At 59.6% G+C, this 21629-nt stretch overlaps 1 protein-coding gene across 2 annotated transcripts; it reads right to left on the bottom strand.

Moving 5' to 3' along the window:
• Positions 1-1079: 1079 nt before the first annotated feature.
• On the bottom strand, positions 1080-19681 carry IL17RA (interleukin 17 receptor A). Of its 2 annotated transcripts, none has more exons than XM_079937042.1 (12): positions 19281-19681; positions 13349-13373; positions 12547-12693; positions 11756-11868; positions 10143-10269; positions 8584-8631; positions 8307-8470; positions 7293-7448; positions 6988-7072; positions 5431-5532; positions 4128-4169; positions 1080-3655 (listed from the first exon to the last, which is right to left on the bottom strand). In XM_079937042.1, exons 1-12 carry the CDS (start codon positions 19428-19430, stop codon positions 2211-2213), a joined length of 2604 nt encoding a protein of 867 aa, XP_079793168.1. In that variant the 5' UTR covers positions 19431-19681; the 3' UTR covers positions 1080-2210. The 2 variants fall into 2 exon arrangements, with proteins under 2 accessions (XP_079793168.1, XP_079793169.1); XM_079937043.1 differs by having other exon boundaries at positions 7293-7376.
• Between the last annotated feature and the right edge of the window lie 1948 nt (positions 19682-21629).

The raw sequence follows: 21629 nt of genomic DNA, 5'->3' as shown, positions 1-21629 counted from the left end.
CGTCCACACAGGCACACCACGGAAGGGAAATTAGTGCTTGCCTAGCGACGGGAGGTTGGGGGTTGGGGTGATGATTAGGGGCTGGGTTTCTCTGGGGGCATAAGAAAAACGTTCCAAAACTGATTATGCGGAAGGTTGCTGAGCTCTGAGCCCCTAAAGCCTTGAACTGTACAGGGTCCACGGTGAGTTGTATGAGCTGTGAATCCTATCTCAGTAAAGCTGTCGGGAAAAAAGGCAGGAGTCCTGCTGACAAAGGGAACATAGTGGACAATGCCAACTGGGGACATCTGGCCTCAAAGGCCAGCGAAACAAGAATCTGAGGTCTGTGGGGAAGGCGATCCACATGGAGAGCGTGCTCCCGGGACCAGGACCACGTGGGCTGGCCATCCTGCCACACGGCAGAGCCCCGGCTCCGGCTGTGGAATCCACACTCTGTATGTTGAACACGCGCTGACTGGAAGCAGGGGGAATGTCTCAGAAAGCCTGTGGGAGTCTGGACCCAATGACACCCACCTGCATCATCAGAGGGATGGTGCCTCAGAGGCTGGCGGATGGGAAGGCTCAGCTCCTCTGTCCCCGTCCTTGTCCGCTCGGGCTGCTGTAACGGAACACTGCGGACTGCACAGCTCATCAACGACAGAAACACCCCTCACGGTGCTGGAGACTGAAAGTCCAAGGTCAAGGTGCCGGCAGATTCCTGCTTCACAGACGGCCATCTCGCTGTGTCCTCGCACGGCAGAAGGTCAAGGGGGCCCTGTGGGGTCTCCCAGAAGGGCACTCGTCCATCCACGAGGCCCCACCCACGCCCTCACCTCCTCCCAGAGGTCCTCCCCAACACCATCACACAGGGGATTAGGTGTCAACCTCAGGATCTGGGGGGACACTGACGACAGTCTATAGCACTCCCGCACCTGGTCCTCTGCTACCAGCGGGCTGGCTGTGAGCTAAGCACCGTCCGGGGCCTGGGCCTCGAAGGCCTGCTGCTACCAGCCACAACCTCACCACGAGAAAGGCCTCTGCCACAAGGAACTTGTTGACCTATAGCAACGTGTGACTCGACCGCCAGGAATTCTGAGTTAACAAATTTATTCATTCCTTCATTGATAAGCTCTTTCACACACGCACGTGCGCACACCCTGGTATCTGATTTCCCACCGAACTTCAGAATCCTCTCCTCCTTGCAGGAGCCTGGAGCTCCAGTTCAGGACTCAGGTACAGGCAAAGAGAACCCTGAATCCCAGGGTGGGGACCCCAGCGTGCACAGGGCTGGGGGCTCCCTGTGCTTCCCGAGCTCGGGCGCTGCAGCCCGGGGGCCCAGCCTGCGGCCCCGAAAGAATCCTCGGCCGTAGGTCTCCCGCTGACCGAGGCCACGCTGGGCTCACGCCACGCTGATGCCGTCAGGCGCCATGACCCACTTCTATCTGGTCTCTTTCCGAAAATGACTGGGTGTGTTTGGCCCTCAGCCTCCTGACGGCAGCAGCTCATCCTGGTGAAGGAGCCCCAGCTGCACCCAGCCTGGCCCCGAGGCCTCCCCAGGCTGCGCCCACTGCCCCACCTTCCGTGGCAGGCTCTGTCACGGCCCTGCCGCGCTCGCCTGCAGCCCTCAGCCCGGGAAACGAGCTGCTCCTTCGGCTCAGACACGTCCTCCTCCAGAAGCTTCCCCCTGGGCCAGGCACCCCTTCTGCGGACTTCACGGCCCCGGGCGAGCTTCTGGCAGCCTCTGCATCTCGCGCCCCACCCCGTGTGCTACCCCGTCCCGCTCACTGGAAGGGCAGCTCCCTGATGGTCAGGGCAATGCGGGGCACAAAATAAAGGCTGAAGGAACGAATGACGGACACCCAAGGACACCGCCATTAGCTCCTGGGAACAGGCTGTGGGTTCTCGCGGGGACGGTCACGGGAAGAAAGGTTAAGGGGACAGAGCCAAGATGTTTACTTTTTTTTTTTTTTTTTGCGGTACGTGGGCCTCTCACTGCTGTGGCCTCTCCCGTTGCGGAGCACAGGCTCCGGATGCACAGGCTCAGCGGCCATGGCTCACGGGCCCAGCCGCCCCGCAGCATGTGGGATCTTGCCGGACCGGGGCACGAACCCGTGTCCCCTGCATCGGCAGGCGGACTCTCAACCACTGCGCCACCAGGGAAGCCCCAAGATGTTTACGTTTTAAAGGTACACATCTCACACATGAGCATACACACGTCCACACGTGCACACCTACGGACACACGTGCTCACCACCCTGGGCAGGGGAGGCCCCACGCGGCGGCCCCTTGGGCTCCAGGCCAGGGTTCTTGTGAAGCTCCTGGAGGAAGAGCAGGAGCTGGAGGCTCCGCAGGCTCTCCAGGCCCTCAGGACACAGCGGCTGCCCGCCCGGCCCCCCGCCCCCGTCCCCGTCGGCGTCGTCCGGGAGCTGCGGGGAGCTCCTGGAGATGTAGCCCTGGTCGGACTGCACAGACCGCCGCTGCTCCCCCCCAGGGGGCGTGCGCACATCCTGGCAGCGCGGGCTCTGCTGCAGGGACGGCAGCATGGAGCCGTCTGGCCGCCCCGTGGGGCTGCTGCGGACGGGCGGGTCCTCGGGGTGCATGGGGAGGAAGAGGATGCTGTTCCGCCCCGGGCCCCAGCCGCCCAGAAGCGGGCAGGCCTCGTCTCCCCCAGCCAGGGCCAGCCGGCTGGCGGCACCGCTCCTGACGGCCCGAAGGATGGGCTCCACCGCCTGTGCCGGAGGGGCCCCGTCCACCGGGACCACCGTGGTCTGGAGCGTCTGGGCCGCCGGCTGCTCCTGGGGCCAAGGCTGGGGCTCCAGCCGCGACGGGCCCCCTCGTTCCCCCGCAAGGAGCAGCTCCACCAGCAGGCTGCCCTGGGAGGCGGGTTCCAGCACCAGCGGCTCCTGCCGGACGATCCCTCCTCCCGGCGGTGGCTCCTCGAAGGCCTCCTCGTCCAGGGACGGGAGGTCCTGGTCGTCTGCCGGGCAGAGGTTCTCGAGCTTGAACCAGTCGGGGCGCTGGGCCTGCCAGCGGCGGAAGCGCTGCACGGCCTCGCGGAGCTGCTGGCCGCTGGGGCTCTGCAGGTAGTTCTGGGCCGTGAGCGCCCCGACGCGGTGCATGCGGCCCGGCCCGAACATCTCCAGGTCCTGGATGCGGAAGTAGACCTCCTCAAACTTGTCCATGAGCGCGTAGCAGGAGGTGATGTTGAAGAGCTCGGGGATGTCAGCCTCGCAGCTGATGTCGCTGAAGTAGCAGACGATGTAGGTGCCGAAGCAGGCCGGCCTCTTGAAGTCCGGCAGGATCATGTTCATGGCCGCCGTGAACAGGTCCCCCGCGGGCTTCCCGCGGTCACAGCGAAGCTGGACGGCGGCGTCCTCCCAGCCGAGGATGGCCTGCCACTTGGCCCGGGTGCCTCGGGAGCACAGGACGATGATCTTGGAGTTGCCCTCCACCACCTCCTGCTTCCGGCGGCCCACCCAGGTCATGACCCCCGCCTCCGAGATGGCCTGCTCCTCCAGCAGGTCGAGGGCCACTTCGGTGCCGCACACGGTGAGCAGGAACTGGGCGAACTTCAGGACCACGTCCACGTAGAGGGGGTGGTCAGCCGAGTAGACGATCCAGACCTTCCTGGGCTTCAGGGGTGGGGGGCTCAGGCTGATGGCAGCGGGCAGGACGTCTGAGGGGAACAAGGAAGCCAGGCCGAGGGTTCAGGGCGCTGACCACACACCCAGGCCGGGGACAGCCCCGCCCGGCTGGCCGGGAGACTCCCGAGCCCCCAGAATGCAGCTGAGACCTCAGAATAAGCCCAAGGCAGCCGCCTGGACGTGCTGGCTGCCTGCGAAACAGCCTGTGCCCTCGGGGAGGAGTCTCTCCCTTTTTTATCTGGCCTTTAGCCTCCATGTTAATTAAAATTGCTTTTTTTCTTACAAGACACAAAGGCCCGTTTACACACAGCTGCTTTCGGGAGGACCTCTTTTCACAAAACACGGTGCCCAGCCTCGCTGTTGGAGGTCCCCTCTGTTCGGAGCTAGAGTGGGTCCCCGGCAGGTGTCATCTCCTGAGGGACAGGAGCTGACTGGGTGGCCCCTCCAGGCCGCTGTGAACAGACTCACCCCAAACCCAGGCCGCCCAAGCCGGGAGGCGCCCACCTGTGCATCTGCTGCCGTTTTCACATTTTCCGTGACGGGACCCTGAGAGGAAAAGAAATGCCAGAAGTAATACTCCAGAAGTGTCCTTGCAGGAAGCACAATCTTACAAGATGGCTCAGAACGGCTCTTTTGGAAGAGAAACAGGGACCAGCTCACAGGGGCACCTGCTGGGAGCTCTGCCCCACTCCCGACCAAGGGAGGGGTCGAGGTAGCATTCTTAGACGCTCTGGGCCTCTGCAGGGAGACCGTCCCTCCCATGACCGCTGTGTGACCTGCGGGAGGTATCAACGCCTCTGAAACTCAGTTTCTTCCTCTGTGAAATGGGTCTGTGTGTGAAGTGGCCGGCACACCCCACCAGCTGGGTCACACGGTGCTGGGTCTGCAGCACTGACCTGGCTGGGACCCCCAGAATGGTGCCTGGGAGGTTACACCCCAACAGTGGCCATCCCCAAGCAGAGCTCGCCTTCAGGGAAAGCCCCTTCCCCAGACGTGTCCTTTCAGGAGGCAAAGTCTTCCGAGATGCCTCCAGCAGTAGTGCCACTGGGCCCCTTACATTTTCTCCTGGTATTTTTTCTCTTCTTTGGCCGCGCCTCGTGGCTTGTGGGATCTTAGTCACCCAACCAGAGACTGAAGCCAGGCCCTTGGCAATGAGAACGAAGAGGCCTAACCACTGAACCGCCAGGGAAGTCCCTCCTGCTGGTGCTCTGGGGTGAGGAGGTAAACCAGCGTGCTGAAGTGACCACTCGTCCTGGAGGCAGCGAAGGGCCCGTGGAGCAGGGCTGACTCACCAGAGCCATGCGGCCAAGGCGGACGTTTGGAACCTTGATTTCAAGCCCCACCCTTTGGGCCTCTGCCTAGAACTCTGAGGTCCTCCCTCGCCCCGAGGAGTGGCCGCTTCGGGAAAAGGTCAGACGTGTAGCACGAGAAGCAGGCGGCCTCCCGACGCCTGCAGAGACCTGGACGCGGGACCCTCCCAGGGAAGGACCCTCTCGACAGGTCTCGCGCCCGGCTGGTCATCTTCCCCAGCGTGAGCTGTGGTCACAGGGAAACGGCCTCCCAGATCGGGGTCGTGGAGGGGCAGGGAGAGGCTAAGTCCCCACCCCAAAGACCCATGTTTCCTCCTGCTTAGAACGTGGCCAGAGAGGGCCGCAGCCGGAGGGAACCGATGCTTATTAACAGGCTGAAGGGCGGGGATGCGTGGGGCTGTGAGCACAGTCCCCCAGCTGGTGCAGGGACGAGGGGCACGGGAAGAGAGGCAGGGCAGAGGGCAAGCCCCAGGTGGGCCCACAGCCCCTGGCCTTACCCGGTAACCGCCAGGCCAGGCAGACGGTCAGCAGGATGACGGAACCCACGAACAGGATGGAGAGGCCGGGGATGCACCTGGACACCCACAGGGGCATGTGGTCTGCGGCAGGAGAACAGCGTGATGGCATGGCAGGGAGGCCTGTGACACCAGCCCTGGGGGCCCGCCCGCTGCCCTCCCTGAGCTGCCCTCTCTGCTGTGCCAGCCCTGGGGTCCTCAACCAGCCGCCCACCCTGGGGGGTCCTCCCTGACACCAAGATGGGCCATGGTCCCACCACCCAGGGCCGCCTCCTGGTACAGCCTTTCTGCCTGGCTCCACTCCAGGACACAGGGACCTCTGTGTCCCCTGAGGCGGCAGAGACTGGGAGGAGTCGGCCTTACCTTCAATGGCGTCTGCAATAAGAACCAAGGACAGACTCTCAGTTACTAGCAGCAGTCACACACCCAGCACCCGCGTGCCGTGCCGGGGCCTGCTGACGGCCTGGCCCGACGCCCAGCCCTTTGTACAGGTTAGTAAACTTAGCGACACCACCTACAGGGGACACCTGAGCTGGTGGCCTACTGGGAGACGCCTGCCTCCACCTGGAGGCCGGGTTCCGTCCAGGCCAGTGCAATGCCTGCTGCTTTTTTTTTTTTTTCTTTTTTGCGGTACGCGGGCCTCTCACTGCTGTGGCCTCTCCCGTTGCGGAGCACAGGCTCCGGACGCGCAGGCTCAGCGGCCATGGCTCACGGGCCCAGCCGCTCTGCGGCACGTGGGATCTTCCCGGACCGGGGCACGAACCTGCGTCCCCTGCATCGGCAGGCGGACTCCCAACCACTGCGCCACCAGGGAAGCCCCTCCGCTGCTTTTTGATTGGCGTCTGCTGCAGGAGGCTTCTGAACGGGAAGTGGGCAGCGCGCTGGGGGCTCAGATCAGAACCGGGGCTCTGCCACTTCCTCGGTGTGTGACCTTGGACAAGGTGCCTGACATCTCTGTGCCTCAGTTTCCTCACCTATGAGCCTGGGGGAGGGAGTCTCCACTTCATGGTATATATTACGTAATACACAGTACTTAGTACACAGCACTCAGTATAAGGTACACAGTACACACTTAGTACAAAGTACATGGTACCCAGAACCCAGTACAGAGCACTTAGCACACAGTAAAATATACTTAGCGCCATAGTCCACAGTACCTCCACTGTGGTGCACAGTACCCAGTACTTAGTACCCAGTACGCAGCACACAGCACCACAGTGCACAGCACCTAGTATACAGTACTTAGCAGGTAGTACTATGACTCACAGTTTGTGAGAATTAGAAATGGACACGTTAGAGCACCCTGTTCACCACACGGTCCTTGACTGTAACTAGGACAATAAGAATCCCCATTTTTCAAATCACGGAAGTTTTGAAAGGTTAAGTGCTTTGCCACACAGCTAACGAAGGCAGTCAGGAGTCCAACCTGGAGTCTCTCTAAGGCCCCACAGCGCAGGCCTGGACGACGTCAGGGCTCGGTCGGCCGGCTGACCTTCGCCCGCCCTCCCCCGGGTGCGCCCCGGCCGCCGTGCGTCTCACCTGGGGTGTGTGGGACCCCTGGGCAGGGCACGGCCACCGAGTGTCGGAGGCAGTCGTTGAGGCAGCTGCTGAAGAAGGGCTGGATCTGCAAGGACAGAGCGCAGGGAGGAGAGGCAGGGGGACGTGGCCCACCTCGGACCCCGCCGGCCCCTCCAGGATGTCCCCGCAGCTGCTGGGCAGGAGGGGGCAAAGGGCCCTGCCCAGGTGAGGCCAGGGGCCGGGCAGGAAATCCCAAGCGGTAGCGGTGCTGGGTCGCTGGGGAGCACGAGCCCCGGGCCGCCCACCCCGTCCCCACCCGTCCCCACCTGCACGTGGTGACGGCAGCACCAGCTGAAGTCTGGCAGGGTGAGTGTGACGTTGCAGCGCTGCCGGGTGGCCTCCTGTGCAGGCTGCAGGGCAGAGGGGCAGTGAGGCCCTGGCCTCTGCTGGCATGCGCCCCCAGGAGGCCCCAGGGAGAGAGGCTGCAGGGCAGAGGGGCAGTGAGGCCCTGGCCTCTGCTGGGATGCGCCCCCAGGAGGCCCCAGGGAGAGAGGCTGCAGGGCAGAGGGGCAGTGAGGCCCTGGCCTCTGCTGGCATGCGCCCCCAGGAGGCCCCAGGGAGAGAGGCTGCAGGGCAGAGGGGCAGCGAGGCCCTGGCCTCTGCTGGGATGCGCCCCCAGGAGGCCCCAGGGAGAGAGGCTGCAGGGCAGAGGGGCAGTGAGGCCCTGGCCTCTGCTGGGATGCGCCCCCAGGAGGCCCCAGGTGGAGAGGCTGCAGGGCAGAGGGGCAGTGAGGCCCTGGCCTCTGCTGGGATGCGCCCCCAGGAGGCCCCAGGGAGAGAGGCTGGCAGGTCCCGCTCCAGGAGGAGCGGCCCCTCCCCAGGGCCGTGGCTGTGCGGACTCAGGACTGCATCCAGCACCCAGCTGCCCCGCTTGGCTTTGGCCGCTGGGGATCTTGGGGACGGACACACCTGTCCTGCACTGGCCCTGCCCTGGCTTCATCTTATTTCCTCACCTTTACTCCCCTTTGCCTTCACTTCCACATTTTAAAGTCTTCAAATCCTTTTTGCAATAATGGAATTAACAAGGCTAACAAAAAGAGGACCAGGAAAACGTGGGGGAGGGGAGGAGAGAGGGCCGGGCGTGCAGGGCAGAGACAGCCATGTCCCGTCAGCTGTCGGAGCAACTACACACCAGCCACACTCCAGTCACACGTGGGAAGGGAGGACGGCAGCCCAGGTCACGCCCTCCAGCACAGCCTGAGCGCCTGGGCCTTGAGGCTTGGAGAGGCGGCTCTGAGCCAAGCTGGGGGGGTTAGGAGAGCGGCAGAGAGAGCAGTTACCACGTCCAGATCCACGACGCGCCGGAAGCAGCTGCGGTTCTCCGCGGGCAGAAAGCTGTCCAGCAGGATCTGGTATTTGGTGGACTCGTTCCACGGCGTGAAGCTCAGCTGCAGCTGGTGGGCCTCGAGGATCTCCACAGTGATGTTGGGGTCCCACAGGCTGCCTGTCCCCCAGGGGCACAGACGCGGCCGGGAGTGAGGGGCGAGCACGCGTGCAGGTGTGCGTGTGTGCGAGTGTACCCTAGTAAAGCCCCCCACAGGGCTGCCCGCCAGTTACCTGAACTCACGCAGGGCGTGGTCATCTTCATCCTGGGGTCCTCGCAGTCTGTGGACCGGGAAAAAGTGCAACCGTCACGCGCCTCCCCTGGAAAGCTGGCTCCTGCGGGGCCTCTGACACCAGAGCTAACAGCCTTCTGCCTCTGGGGAGCCTGCTCAAAGCTGGCCCTTCAGAGAAGCCCCAGGACAGACACTGCCATGGGCCAGAGGCCCCACAGGCCTGGGACCGAGGGGTCCTGGTCCACTCCTGCTTCCTCTCCCCCGGGGCTCCCTCTCCTGAGCCGCCTCTGCCCTTGAGGAGAGAAGGACTGTGTCCCGCTCAGCGAACGGCAGCATTTCCCCAACTTTCCCATGTCCTCACAGCAGTCTTGGGTTCAGCCCCTCTGGGGTGGGCCTGGGAAGCTGCATTTCTGACAAGTTCCCAGGTGATGCCATGGTGCTGCGGACGCAGGGAGCCCGTGGGGACCACTCCTCTGGAGATGTCTTCTTGATCCCTCCATTTCTTTGACTGCAACGTTTGTACTTTGGTTTCAGAAGGCACGAGAGAGGCATGAATCACCGCAAGTGACAGGGGCTGAGCCAGTCCGCTTTAGGGACAGGGGAGGGGGCGGGGGGGTCACTCATTTGACAAATACTGGCTGAGCCCCCGATACGTGCCAGGCCCTGTGTTAGGCCCTGGAGATACGGTGGTGAGTGAGACAAAGTCCCTGCCCTCCAAGGATGACATTCCAGTGGGAGAGACCGTAAAAGCAAATAGCGTAATATCACGTCACGAATATGTCAAGATGATGGAATGTCGGGGAGCAGGGAGTGACACGAGGGGCAAGAAAGCCGGGTGGACAGATCGTGTGTGCACGCGTCTGTGTGCACGTGTGTGCACATTTGCACATACAGGAGTATGCATGTGTGCACGTGTGTGAGCAGGGGGTGCTCTGGAGATGAAGAAGGCTTCAACAAGCACTTCCCGATCACCTCCCACATGCAGGGCCACTTGTGGGCGTCTGGAGGCGCACAGGCGGGTGTGGGGTCCAGGCCCTGTTCTCAAGGGGCCGGCGTCTAGGTGTGCTTGGCTCTTAACAATGAGAAAAGCAGGCAGTGGCAGAGATGCTGGGGAGGACAGAGATGCACCCCAGAGGTGCACACACGTCAAATGATGCTTTGGAAGATGAGCCTGCCAGGCGTCCCAGGAGGAAGGAGTAGTGGCAAGAGGGGAAGGCATGGGATAAATGCAGGTGGGACGTGGGGGAAGAATGAGGAACTGAGAGCTGGGGCGGGGCTGGGAGCAGGGCCACAGCTCTCCTGGGACTGGCTTGTGCTCCTGACACGTTCTGGGCAGGAAACGTGCGTCTTCAGCCCCGCGGAGGGACTCCGGGTCCCGTGAAGCTCCTGGGGTCGTGGGCCAACACCCACTGTTTGTGTCGCAAGAACGGGCTCCGCCTTCAGGGAGTGGAGGCTGTGGCCACTCGGCAAAGAACCTGGCCCTGCACCTGTTTGTCCCGTGGGTCCCACAGGCTGACTGCAAAGTGAGGGGTGAAGGCAAGGCTGGGGGGGCGCTCTTACCGGGCACCAGGAAGTTTCTGGACTGGTGGTTTGGGTCCCCGTCAGGGATGGGCTTAGGCAGGTGGTGGACGGTCACCTCGTACTCCTGGCCGGGTTCCACCACGAAGTGGCTGAAGGCAAAACGCCACTAGGAGATGGGAGAAGGGGAGGGCAAACAGGTCACGGCTCTCACCTACCTGGGCCCAAAGTGCACCCCATCCACCCCCAAAGGATCAGTCAAAAGAGGGAGAAAACAACCACTACAGCAAGCTCCCAAGTCGGAGGCATCTGTTTCTCTGTTTTTCGTTTCTTCTGGTCTTTCTTGCCTATTATTATTATTTTTTTATTAATTAATTCATTTTATTTTTGGCTGCATTGGGTCTTCGTTGCTGCGCACGGCCTTTCTCTAGTTGTGGCGAGCGGGGGCTACTCTCCGTTGCGGTGTGCGGGCTTCTCATTGCCGTGGCTTCTCTTGTTGCGGAGCACGGGCTCTAGGCACGTGGGCTTCAGTAGTTGTGGCACATGGGCTCAGTAGTTGTGTCTCGTGGGCTCTAGAGCGCGGGCTCAGTAGTTGTGGTACACGGGCTTAGTTGCTCCGCGGCATGTGGGATCTTCCCGGACCAGGGCTCGAACCTGTGTCCCCTGCACTAGCAGGCGGATTCTTAACCACTACACCACCAGGGAAGTCCCTTTCTTGCCTATTTTAAAAAACCTAGATCTGGCCTCATCAGGAGACAGCGGGAGCCAAAAGCAAGAGAATTTGGGGAAAGACGAAAGAGCCCCCTCCCTCATCGGCCCTCTCCAACTCCAGAGCACACAAGGGGCAGCTAAAAACTACTTGTTAAGTGACTCTGCCTCCTTAAATGGGAAAGCCAGGGGTCTCTTGAGAACGTCCTGGAGCACAGAAGTGCAGCGAGAGGGCTACGAGGTCCCCCCCGCCCCCCTGCCCAGGCCTGACAGCATCTTCGTTGCGCAAACCTTTTCTGGATGGTGTAGGTGACACACGCTGACTCCAACTTCCCTGGTGGAGTCCGTGGGGGTCCCTGGTCCTCACCACCCTCCAGCAGTAGTTTGGGGGTCCCCACTAAACACGGGACAGGGGATCTGTCTTTGCTGCTTGTGTTTGCGGGAGCCCTGCCAGCGGCCACTTTCCAGACGTAAAGCAGCGTGTTCAGATGAGCCTGGGTCAGGACCGCCGGGATCGCTTGTCACCACCAACCGCTGCTGTGTGGACACCCGCAGCCTCTGATTCAGGAGGTCTGGGTGGGGCCCTAGAACCCGCATTTCTAACAGCTCCAGGTGATGCTGCTGGTCTTGGGACCACGCGCTGAGCATCAGTGCTCTAACCAAACTCACAGAGAATCCACTTCCGGCTCTGGGCAGCAAAAGGGGCAGCAGCTGCAGCAGAAACCACGGCAGCTCCGGTCTGGGCAGAGCCTCTCCTCCCGGAGGCCCCGGGCTGACCCAGGTACAGGGCAGGCTGGCATGCGTGGGTCACAGAGCCGCAACAGCGAGCGGCGACATAAGGTAGGAAGGAAGAGCGGCGTGTGTGCGCATGTGCGCGCGTGCATGTGCTGTTCCCCAATGGTCACCACCATCCCCGCCCCCGCCCCCCGCCCCGGCTGGAGTCTTACCCGCTTGTGATGATGCTTCAGTGTGGACAGAAACTCAAACTTGACACACAGACGTTCGTTGGTGTTCAGCTGCAAGACAGACAATTCCGCTCCCTCCAGGTAGAGGATGCTGGCTGGAAGGCAGAGGGAGGGGAGGGGCCGCAGCTGCAGATCAAGGATGACTAACCGCCGGGGTGGTGGGGAGCACGTCCCGTCTGGGACGCTTGCCCGTCTTACCCGCCCTCTGCTTCCTGCTCCTTCCAAGCTCCCTTTGGGCTGTATTAGCCACTGTCTCGTGGACAGCTACCCCGCTGGACACGGACAGCGACACTTTACCCAGGGCTCGAAGCGAACGCTCTGCAAATTCGTGGCTAGGGCATTGGCGACACGCTGTGGGTGTCAAAGGGGTGTCCCCGAACTTGAAGAGGACGCAGCAGCCAGCGGGGCTGGAGCCTCAGGAAGGGAACTCCCCCAGGCCGTCCACAGGTCTGGGCGCCCTGGTCACCCACCCCTGAGAGGTTGGGGCACTGCTGTCAGGAAGGCCAGCCCCGCAGTCAGACAATTCACGACCTGACGCCTTTTCCGGGGTGACGAAAATTTTAGGCTGAAGAAAGGCCTTCCTTGAAGGATCGTGGGTTAACATCCAAACACTGAAAAGGACTCACTGCCTGAAACGACGGGTCCTCTCACTGAACTGGCCCCTCGCGTCTGAGCACAGGGCTGGGAGCCCAGTTCTGAGTCTGGGGGGAGGGCCGGGCGGTCCAATCTGTGGGCTCACCGGAGGTGGGCAGCACGTCCAGACGCCCACTCACCGTCTGTCTGAAGCGTCCACTCGACATGAGCCACGGGGAGCAGGTGTCCTTGCTGCGTGTGGACAAAGCGCAGCTGGGTCTGCACGTCTTTGGGGGGCGAGGGGGTCAGGCTTCGAGGGTGGATCCAGGTGTCGTCCAGGCAGGTACCTGGGGGCCAGGAAAGGCAGAAATCAGAGGCTGGCAGGCTCTGCAAGAAACCAAAGACGCAGACCAAAGAAGACACCTCTCGGGGGTCCAGGGAGCCAGGCCTTCACGGTCAGGCCGTGCCCGAGACCGCGGCTGTGCTCTCAGCTGCCCAGCCCTGCTCGCTCTCCCGATGCCTGTCTGGGGTCACGGCAAAGCTCTGATGTCTAAAGGGCACCTTAGGAGAGACGACAAAGCATGCCCTTGGCTTTGAGAGGAGGCAGTGGCTGGAAGTGGGGCAGGAGAGTGGGGCAACCAGAAGAGCTGCCCTATTGTCATGTGCGGGGTCCCTAATGAGCACAGACACTTGAACTGTGCGCCTCCTCCTTGAATTAAAACACAAGACAAGGTCCCACCCCAGGTGTCGCCCACTTCAGGGTGACAGCTCTGGCGAAAGAGTCGTATTACACATTCACCAGGGTAGCACCCCAGAGAAAATCCTAATGACAGGCCTGTGCCTCCCATCCTGACTGCTGCACGACGAACGTCCTCGACGGAGGTGCAGGCGCGGCCCCAAATCTCAGGGGTCCTCCTGCTGGGGGCTGGGACCCTCGTCGGCTCAGCGCGGGGTCAGCGCTTCATCGCGGCAACATGAGAAAAACAAAAACCGGTGACTTACTGTTCTTGACTGTGCAGTTCAGCCCCTGCGGAAAAGAGAAGCAGGTAATCACAGACAAGAAAGAACTTGAATCCACAAGCCGGGCTCTGGCGTCCCCGGGCTCATTCTCAAGAATGAAACACAGGCACCCTCCCTCTCTCTTTGAGGGACACTCTCGGGGGGAGGGACCACACTTCTCTCCTGTCAACTGAGGAGACACAGGGTGAGAAGTGGGCATAGCACGTGGCAAATGGAACTGGCATTTTCTGAGTGCCTTTAGGAGCTGGGAGGCACCTTAGCCTCTTTCCCTGCCCTGATATCAGAATGCTGGCATGGGGACTTCCCTGGTGGTCCAGTGGTTAAGACTCCACACTCCCAATGCATGGGGGCCTGGGTTCGATCCCTGCTCGGGGAACTAAGATCCCACATGCTGCAACTAAGCCCGCGTGCCGCTACTGAGCCCGAGTGCCGCAACTAGAGAACCCTGTGCACCACAACTAGAGGTGCCACAACAAAGACCCAGTGCAGCCAAAAAAAAAAAAAAGAATGCTGGCAGCCAGGCCCAGAGAAAAGACCTCTGGATTTCGACACCTGAGAGTCGCCCAACAGACAGGCCACGTTCACCACCAGCCTGACCCTTACAGTAAGTTCAGTGATCAAAATGCCCATCTACACAGGGCATCCAGTCAGCCTTTAGGACCTCCGTCTTGAGATATTCTCAGACAGCCAAAGGGTACCAGCTATCTGAGAAGGATTTCCTGTATGAAAAATATGTCAAAACCCCCCAAATTAAAAAAACAAAAAAGCTCTTGGAGGAAATAAGACAATGCTGGGAACAGGATAAAATTAAAACAAACAAAATGTAACAGTTTCACAGAAATAAGAGAGGACACTTCATCCACATGAGAAGGACAGGGTACTGTGGAAAAGTGAGCAAGCAGAGAATCAAAACAAATCTTGAAAATAAAAAATTCCACAGAAGGCCTGGGCTATAAAATTCAGGAAATTTCTCCAAAGGTAGAACAAATACAAACAGAAATAGGAGAAACAATATATGAGTATTTAGAGACTCAATTGAGGAGTGATAAGACATGATTAACTAGATTTCCAGAAGAAGACTACACAGAAAATAGAGGGAAGAAATTAAAAAGAAAAGAAAAAGAAATTCTAGAACTGATTATTTCCAAATTAAAAAGGTCCACTGAATGGCCTTCACAGCAAATGAATAAAAGGCCTAGACCAAGGCCCATCATGAGACTTCCGGAATACCAGGAGTGAAGAGAAAATCATAATGTTTACAGAGAGAAAAAAATAGGCGATACACAGAGAGGAATCAGAGTGGCATCGTCTTTCTTAGCATCTGTGCTGTGGGCTGGAAGGCAGCAAAGCGGTGCCTTAAAAATCCTGAGGGGAAAGTATCTTTAACCTGCGATTTTTATACCCAGCCAAACTATCAAAAAAGTGTGAGGCGAGAATAAAGACATTTTCAGACACATAAAGGCTTAAAAAAAAAATCGATTCATCTATCTATACTTCTCACACCCTCATACTTAGGAAACTGCGGGATATGCTCCAGCAAAATGAGGGAGTTAACCTCTGAGAAGGAAGACTGACCCACTGCCACAGGCTTGGGGCGTAATCGGTCCAGGCTGGGGTTGGAGAATACAGAATGAAACTGATGGAATATCTGCCATGTGACAAACACATATGACAAAATCTCATAGAAAAAAACCAACATTAGTTACATGGAAAATTACGGAAGTGAAGAATGAAAGGAATTATCATCTCCAGGAGAAAAGAGAAATTATACCAGAAAAGAAATACAACCAAAGCACACATACTTGCCTCAGCAGTGAAGATTAGCATTTGTTATAGTATAAACACTAACCATTGGGACTACCCTGGTGGCGCAGTGGTTAAGACTCCACGCTCCCAATGCAGGGGGCCCAGGTTCGATCCCTGGTCAGGGAACTAGATCCCACGTGCATGCCGCAACTAAAAGTTTGCATGCCACAACTAAAGAGCCTGCCTGCCGAAACTAAGACCCGTAAGACCCAGTGCAACCAAATAAAACAAACAAACAAACAAACGCTGAGCACTGATAGAACCACAATGGGAAGACTGGGAGGGGAAGCAGTGGGAGGAGGTAATGTAAGAAATTTAAATTTTCATCTATTGTAAATCAGTAGGTAATATCTAAAATCGACAAATGAAGAATAACAATATAAGTACATTTAGAAGTATGGAGGCAAATGCCAGAAGAAATAACTGGAAGTAGTATAAGTGATCCTCTTTGGGGAACTGTTTTAGGGATTGTGGGGGGGGGGCAGGGACCTGCTGGGTTTTGTTTTAAACATCTTTGTACCATTTTAAAAGGATCACCACATATCACCTTGATAAGAGTTAATTATAAGGTAGAATTTCATCTATGACATTATTCCAAACAAAGAAAAGGATTAAAATGTGAGACAGACAAATGAAAACATGAATTTGTTTAGGGGAAGCCATAGCAGACTTTTTCTTCTTATAATCTAATTTCTATAAGGAATTTACATTAATGTAATGTTTTCAATCGTGTAAAAAAATGCATTCAGGATCTCCTCTGGATACCACCAGGACAGACCCTGCTTTATTCCCCTCCAACAAATCACCCCTCATTTCTTTGTTTCAAATGCCCATTTTAATTTTTTTTTTTTTTTTTTTTTTGGCGGTACGCAGGCCTCTCACTGTTGTGGCCTCTCCCGTTGCGGAGCAACAGGCTCCGGACGCGCAGGCTCAGCGGCCATGGCTCACGGGCCCAGCCGCTCCGCGGCATGTGGGATCTTCCTAGACCGGGGCACGAACCCGTGTCCCCTGTATCGGCAGGCGGACGGACTCTAAACCACTGCGCCACCAGGGAAGCCCAAATGCCCATTTTAATTTAAAAAGCAGTAGGATCAGAACATTATTTGTGAGCTTGTGAACAGCGCTATGTCAGGGCCTCCTGCAGAAGCCCAGGAGGGGATGCCCACGATGATGATGGCTGTGGCCAGTGTGCACCGAGCTCTCCTCCTGTGCCAGGCATCACGCTAACACTTTGTACGCACGTGTCATTTAATCTTAACAACAGTCCTATGAGGTCGGTACCATCATCCCCTTTTTATTCATGAAAAAACTGAGGCACAGGGAGGTCAGCTAAGTGGCCCAAGGCCCCACAGAGCTGACACTCAAACCCGTGCAGTTTTGCTCCAGAATCCCGCTCTTAACCATGGCCACGTGGCCTCTACATAAAAAGGGGCGCTCGCAGCAGGTGGGCCCACCCTTTCCATCTGCGGTGGTGAAGATTACAAGGAAGGATTCAGACAGTTCCACGGACATCGACGAGAGCCCGGTAGAGAGAAGTGGGCTGGGCGCTCACACACAGTTCTGCTTTGGTCCACCTTGGCCGGCCGCCCAGCGTCTCCGAGACAGGTGCATGGTGCCAGCCCGGCAGCCCATTGAGAGCTCTGAATGAAGGTGTGCCTGTCACCCCCGGCACAGAGGCGGCATGAAGCTGCAGGCCACTGTTCCTGCCCCAGCACACCCAGCGCACAAGCCCCTGGTCCGCCCAGCGTGTTATGTGATCTCCCCACAACCCCGTGAGGCAAGAGTCATCCCTGAATGGCCGGGAACACTGGGTCACGGCGGTGGAGGGACTGGCCGGGGCTGCAGGGCGGCTGAGAGACAAGCTCCACCCGAGGCCCAGGCCTGACTCAGCCGCGTCCCCTGCTGCTGATGCTATGTGCTACCTGTCACATCTCACACAGAGGCTGGCAGCCAGTGGAGGAGCCCATGAACTCTGCGGTGATGCACTGACCGCAGCCCCGACTGCCCGGTGTCCACACCACACAACTTGACACTCGGGGAGGATCACGGTCGAAAGCTGTGGCGACCAGAAGATGGGGTTAAACCCACGGCCGTTCCACCCCCAGTCAGAGCTGCAAGTGCTTGGGAAAAGAAGAATTTGTAAGGAACACATATCCCGTCTAGAAACTTTGGCGTTAACACTCCCGCCGACCACCTCCAAGTTGCGGGCTTTCTTCTGGGCTGGCGGTCATGGTCATGGGAAGCTGAGAAGGCCCAGGTGGGAAGGGTCCCCCAGGGAAACACAGTTTCTCCAGTAAGGATCGGATGGGTGGGGGGGACTCAGAGTCCCCTGGGTTTTGAGGCACTAAATCCAAGCAACCGGAACCAACCTTGCTTGGTCTCCGCCTGTCACTGCCTCGCAGGCAGAGCTGGCTTCGTCACTCAGCTGCTCACCCTCCCCTTCGTCCTTTCGGTCCACAACCATCTGTCAGCCCCCACGTCCCGCGCCTGCAGCACTGGGCTGTAGGCGGTGGAGTCAGGATGCAAACCCAGGTCCTCCGGGGTCAAGTGCGGGCGTCCCCTGACGCTACATGGTGCTCTGTCCACGGAGGCGCCAGCGGAGGGAGGGAAATCTGGAGGGCGTCGCTCCTCTCTCTTCAGGGCGCGGGCCGTGGGGGGCGTGTGTCGGTGGCCAGGTGTACGGCGGGGGTGGGAAGGCAGAGCCCGGGGGGTGCAGACGAATCTGCCAGGGGATCCCGCTCTGCCACCCCACACCCCCATCAGGCCGAGCCCCCCTGCTGCCGCTGAGCAACTGAGGTCAGGCCGTTTCAGCTCAGGGGAGCCCCTCCCTCATGTCCCGATGCTTCTCTCACTTTCCTGCCACTCAGACCCCTCAGTCCTCAGCCTGCCCCCCCACGGGCCTTGGCTCAGCGCTTTCCACCTCCTGGAACGCCCCAGACCTCTGTCCTGGAGGGCCGCCCAAGTGTCTTCTCTGCCGCAAAGAGCACCCTAGGCTGCAGGAGTTTCTCTCTTCCCTGGAATTCTGTGCACTCCCTGGTTGCACCGAGAGCACTGGCTCCAGGCTCCGGGGTGATTCACCACCCCTCTGGTCATCATCGGGGAGTGTGGCTCTGTCGTTTCAGGACCTTGTATGTTGCAGGCGCCTGGCCAGTGGCCATTGAGAAATGAACCGAGTCCAAGGGAAGGACCTGCTGAGTGGGTCTCACGCTTTGCCCAGGAGTGGGAGTCACAAGGACGGTCCCCAAATCATTCACGTTAAAAGAAAAGTTTCTGCTAAACAGTCGCTGACCCTCCTCCACCCTCTTGTGGTGAATCCTCGACAAAATTAGGTCAGGAGGAATACCGCTTCGGTTGTTTCACATCCTCTGACTCAGATACTGAGGGTTATTTCTTAGAGCCAGTGGTGGAGGGGAGTGGACCGAGGAAAACAAGAGGAGCGCAGGGGAGTCTTTTCCCTGAAGCCGGGCCTCCACCCCAAGGCCACTACCCGTCGGTGGGTGTGTCGCTTCCTGTGGGCACAGCGGCGCAGCTGCCCGGCGGATACAGACCAGCGGGACCCCAGACCCGGTCGGTGGCGGCCGCAGGGGCGGCGTCCTGAGGGTCCACGCGGCCTCCAGGGCTCGCGCCGGAGAGGTCACCGCTCTGCCCTCACAACTCTCCCCGGAAGCTGCCCCCGCAGCCCCGGGGCCCGTGCGCCAGGCACTGCGGCCGCGGGGTCCCCGAAGCGCGGGCTCCGGCGGAGGAGGGTTCCAGGACCCGGGCTGGAACCGGGCTCGCTCCCGCCTCGCCCTCCGTAGGCCTCTCCCCACCCTTTACTACCCAGCGCGCCCCGCCTCCGGCCGGCCGCGCCTCCTCCGAGGCCCTCCCCAAGTGTGGGACGCCGCTGGGACGCCGGCCCAGGTTGTGCAACCGGCGCTGCGCGATCTTTCCCAGCAAACTCCGTGTTTTCCCGGGTCCGCATAGCAACTCCCGCCGCTCCGGGAGTCCTCCCCACGGCGGCCCGCTCTGTGCCCGAGCCTCGGAACCCCCGACACCCTGCGCGGACCTCCTGTCACTCGGCAGCCCCGCGCCCCCGGCCCCCGCCCCCCGGGATGCGTCGGGGTCTCACCTGCTGGGTGCACACGGGCGCCGGGTGGTCCAAGAGCCTCAGGGAGGCGCGACCCAGGCCCGGGCCGCACAGGAGCAGGAGGAGAAGCAGGAGCGACGGCACCGGCGGGGGCCCCCGGGACGCGCGCGGCCGGCGGCGCGGAGCCCCCATGGCTCCGGCCTTCGCGGAGGGCTCGTGCCCGGGCTGGGGGCACAGCGAGGGCGCGCCCCTGGCTTCACCTCGGCTGAGTCCCGAGTTAGCTCCCACACGGCCGCTTCCGGCTTCCAGACCTGCCCCGGGCGGGAAGCGCAGAGAGGAGAGCTCGGGCCAGGATAGTCCTTCCGCGGGTCCCGCCCCGACGTGCGTCCCAGGTGCGCGCTCCTCCCCGCGCTCCTCCCCGCGCTCCTCCCCGCGCTCCTCCCCGCGCTCCTCCCCGCGCTCCTCCCCGCGCTCCTTCAGCCCCGCCGGAGCCGCGAATCCCGGGCAAGCGTTTCCTGCGCTCCAGCTCAGCTCGCTGCCGTATTTCATCCCTGCTCTTACCGTCAGGCTGTAAAACTCTATTTTAACACCTTCCCTGAGCTCTCGACCCCGGCCTTACTCTCTTCTTTTTCTTCTCCTTTTTCTCAGTCCCTGTCTCTCTGTATCCTCACCCTCTTACCCAGATTTTGCTTTCTTGGCTTTCCGTCCTCCTTCTCGAGGTTGGGACAGCTCCGTGCTCCGACAACGCTGGCCCCCCGAGGAGGTGGGAGCACTGGTCCCCACGCACCTGTGCGGGCTCTGGGCCTCCCTTGCCCTCGGCCGTCTGTGCCCCCAGCGCTGAGCCTGCGCCCCACGTCTGCTGAGGGTCCGCCTGGCTGATCACCCCTTATTAGTCTCCGGTCCAGAGGAGCCTGCCTTTGGAGCCTGCGGACTAAGTCCCTCCTCCCCGGCCTTCCAAGACCCCCAGTCCCCTGGGCAGCCCCCTTCTTGGGTCCCCGTCAACCCCTGTCCCAGACCTTGCCCTCCCGTTTTATCCTACACGCTGCTGACGAGTGTGCCTCCCGGAAGTGCACTTTTCATTCTTTTCCTTCCTTCATCCTAAGCCCAGCGTCGTCTGCATTTCCTTCCCTGACAACTGACCGCCTCTTTTGGCCCCCGACACCCGCGGACCCAGATGCGCTCAGCCCTTGTAATGCAGACAGGCTTCCCAGGTCTGGGGAGGTGGACCTTCTCGCTGTCCAAAGGCCCTTTGCCCGCTGTTGGCAGACCCCTGGCGACCGTCTGACCCCCCTCTGCCCAGGGGGGACCCAGCTGCATTAGGACCTGGAGCTCTGCCATCTCCAAACACTTTTACCTGTTTATTGTAAAAGAATTTTGGAAAACTCTGCATCCTTCCATACATTTTTAAGATGACACCCGAAAATGTTCATCCTAAGTGTAAACAGATGTGGAGGCTGTAATTACTAAAATTCGACATTCGGAGTCGGCAGCTTCCGAGATGGCCCCCACCCCATCCCACCTCCCGGTATTCGCTTTCTTCTGTATCTCCCTCCCTTGAGTGTGCGCTGGGCCTTGTGACCTGTTTCCAGCAATAGCATATGAGTAGGATGAGACAAAAGACAATGGGATGTCACTGACAAGATTAGGCTACGAAAGACCCGGACCTGGGGTTGCTCAACGCTTTTCCGGTTGCTGTGTGCTGCCCATGGAAAGGCCCAGGCAGCCAAGAGCTGAGAAAGTTCTGGTCAACAGCCAGGAAGAAGCCAAGCCCGTCATTTCACAATGACGATGATCAGGAGTCAGTGATCAAAATTATGCAACTATGGGCTTCCCTGGTGGCACGGTGGTTGAGAGTCCGCCTGCCGATGCAGGGGACACGGGTTCGTGCCCCGGTCCGGGAGGATCCCACGTGCCGCAGAGCGGCTGGGCCCGTGAGCCATGGCCGCTGAGCCTGCGCGTCCGGAGCCTGTGCTCCGCAGCGGGAGAGGCCACAGCAGTGAGAGGCCCGCGTACCGCAAAAAAAAAAAAAAAAGCAACTATAACGTAAGTTTTGGCAAGTCCTCATTAAACATAATAACAAACTGTTATTTGAACTTCACTTTTTTTTTTTTAACAATTTGGGGTTTTTTTTCACATTTATTTTTATTTATTTATTTATGGCTGCGTTGCACCTTCACTGCTGCGCGCGGGCTTTCTCTACCTGTATCAAGCGGGGGCTACTCTTGGTTGCGGTGCGCGGGCTTCTCATTGTGGTGGCTTCTCTTGTTGCGGAGCATGGGCTGTAGGTGTGCGGGTTTCAGTAGTTGTGGCACGTGGGCTTCAGTAGTTGTGGCTCGCAGGCTCTAGAGCGCAGGCTCAGTAGTTGTGGTGCATGGGCTTAGTTGCTCCGCG

The sequence above is a fragment of the Stenella coeruleoalba genome (assembly GCF_951394435.1).
Source record: "Stenella coeruleoalba genome assembly, chromosome: 11".
NCBI classification, from domain to species: Eukaryota; Metazoa; Chordata; class Mammalia; order Artiodactyla; family Delphinidae; genus Stenella; species Stenella coeruleoalba.
The sequence above is the reverse complement of the archived record's forward strand: the minus strand, read 5'-3'. Positions and strand labels throughout refer to the sequence as shown.

Coding starts and splice junctions, on each gene's coding strand:
- IL17RA (XM_079937042.1), bottom strand. CDS start 19,430: ATGGGGGCTCCGCGCCGCCGGCCGCGCGCGTCCCGGGGGCCCCCGCCG. Junction 10,270..11,755: donor TGAAGCATCATCACAAGCGG/GTAAGACTCCAG, acceptor CCCATCTCCTAG/TGGCGTTTTGCCTTCAGCCA. Junction 4,170..5,430: donor CCTGGCCTGGCGGTTACCGG/GTAAGGCCAGGG, acceptor TTTTCCTCTCAG/GGTCCCGTCACGGAAAATGT.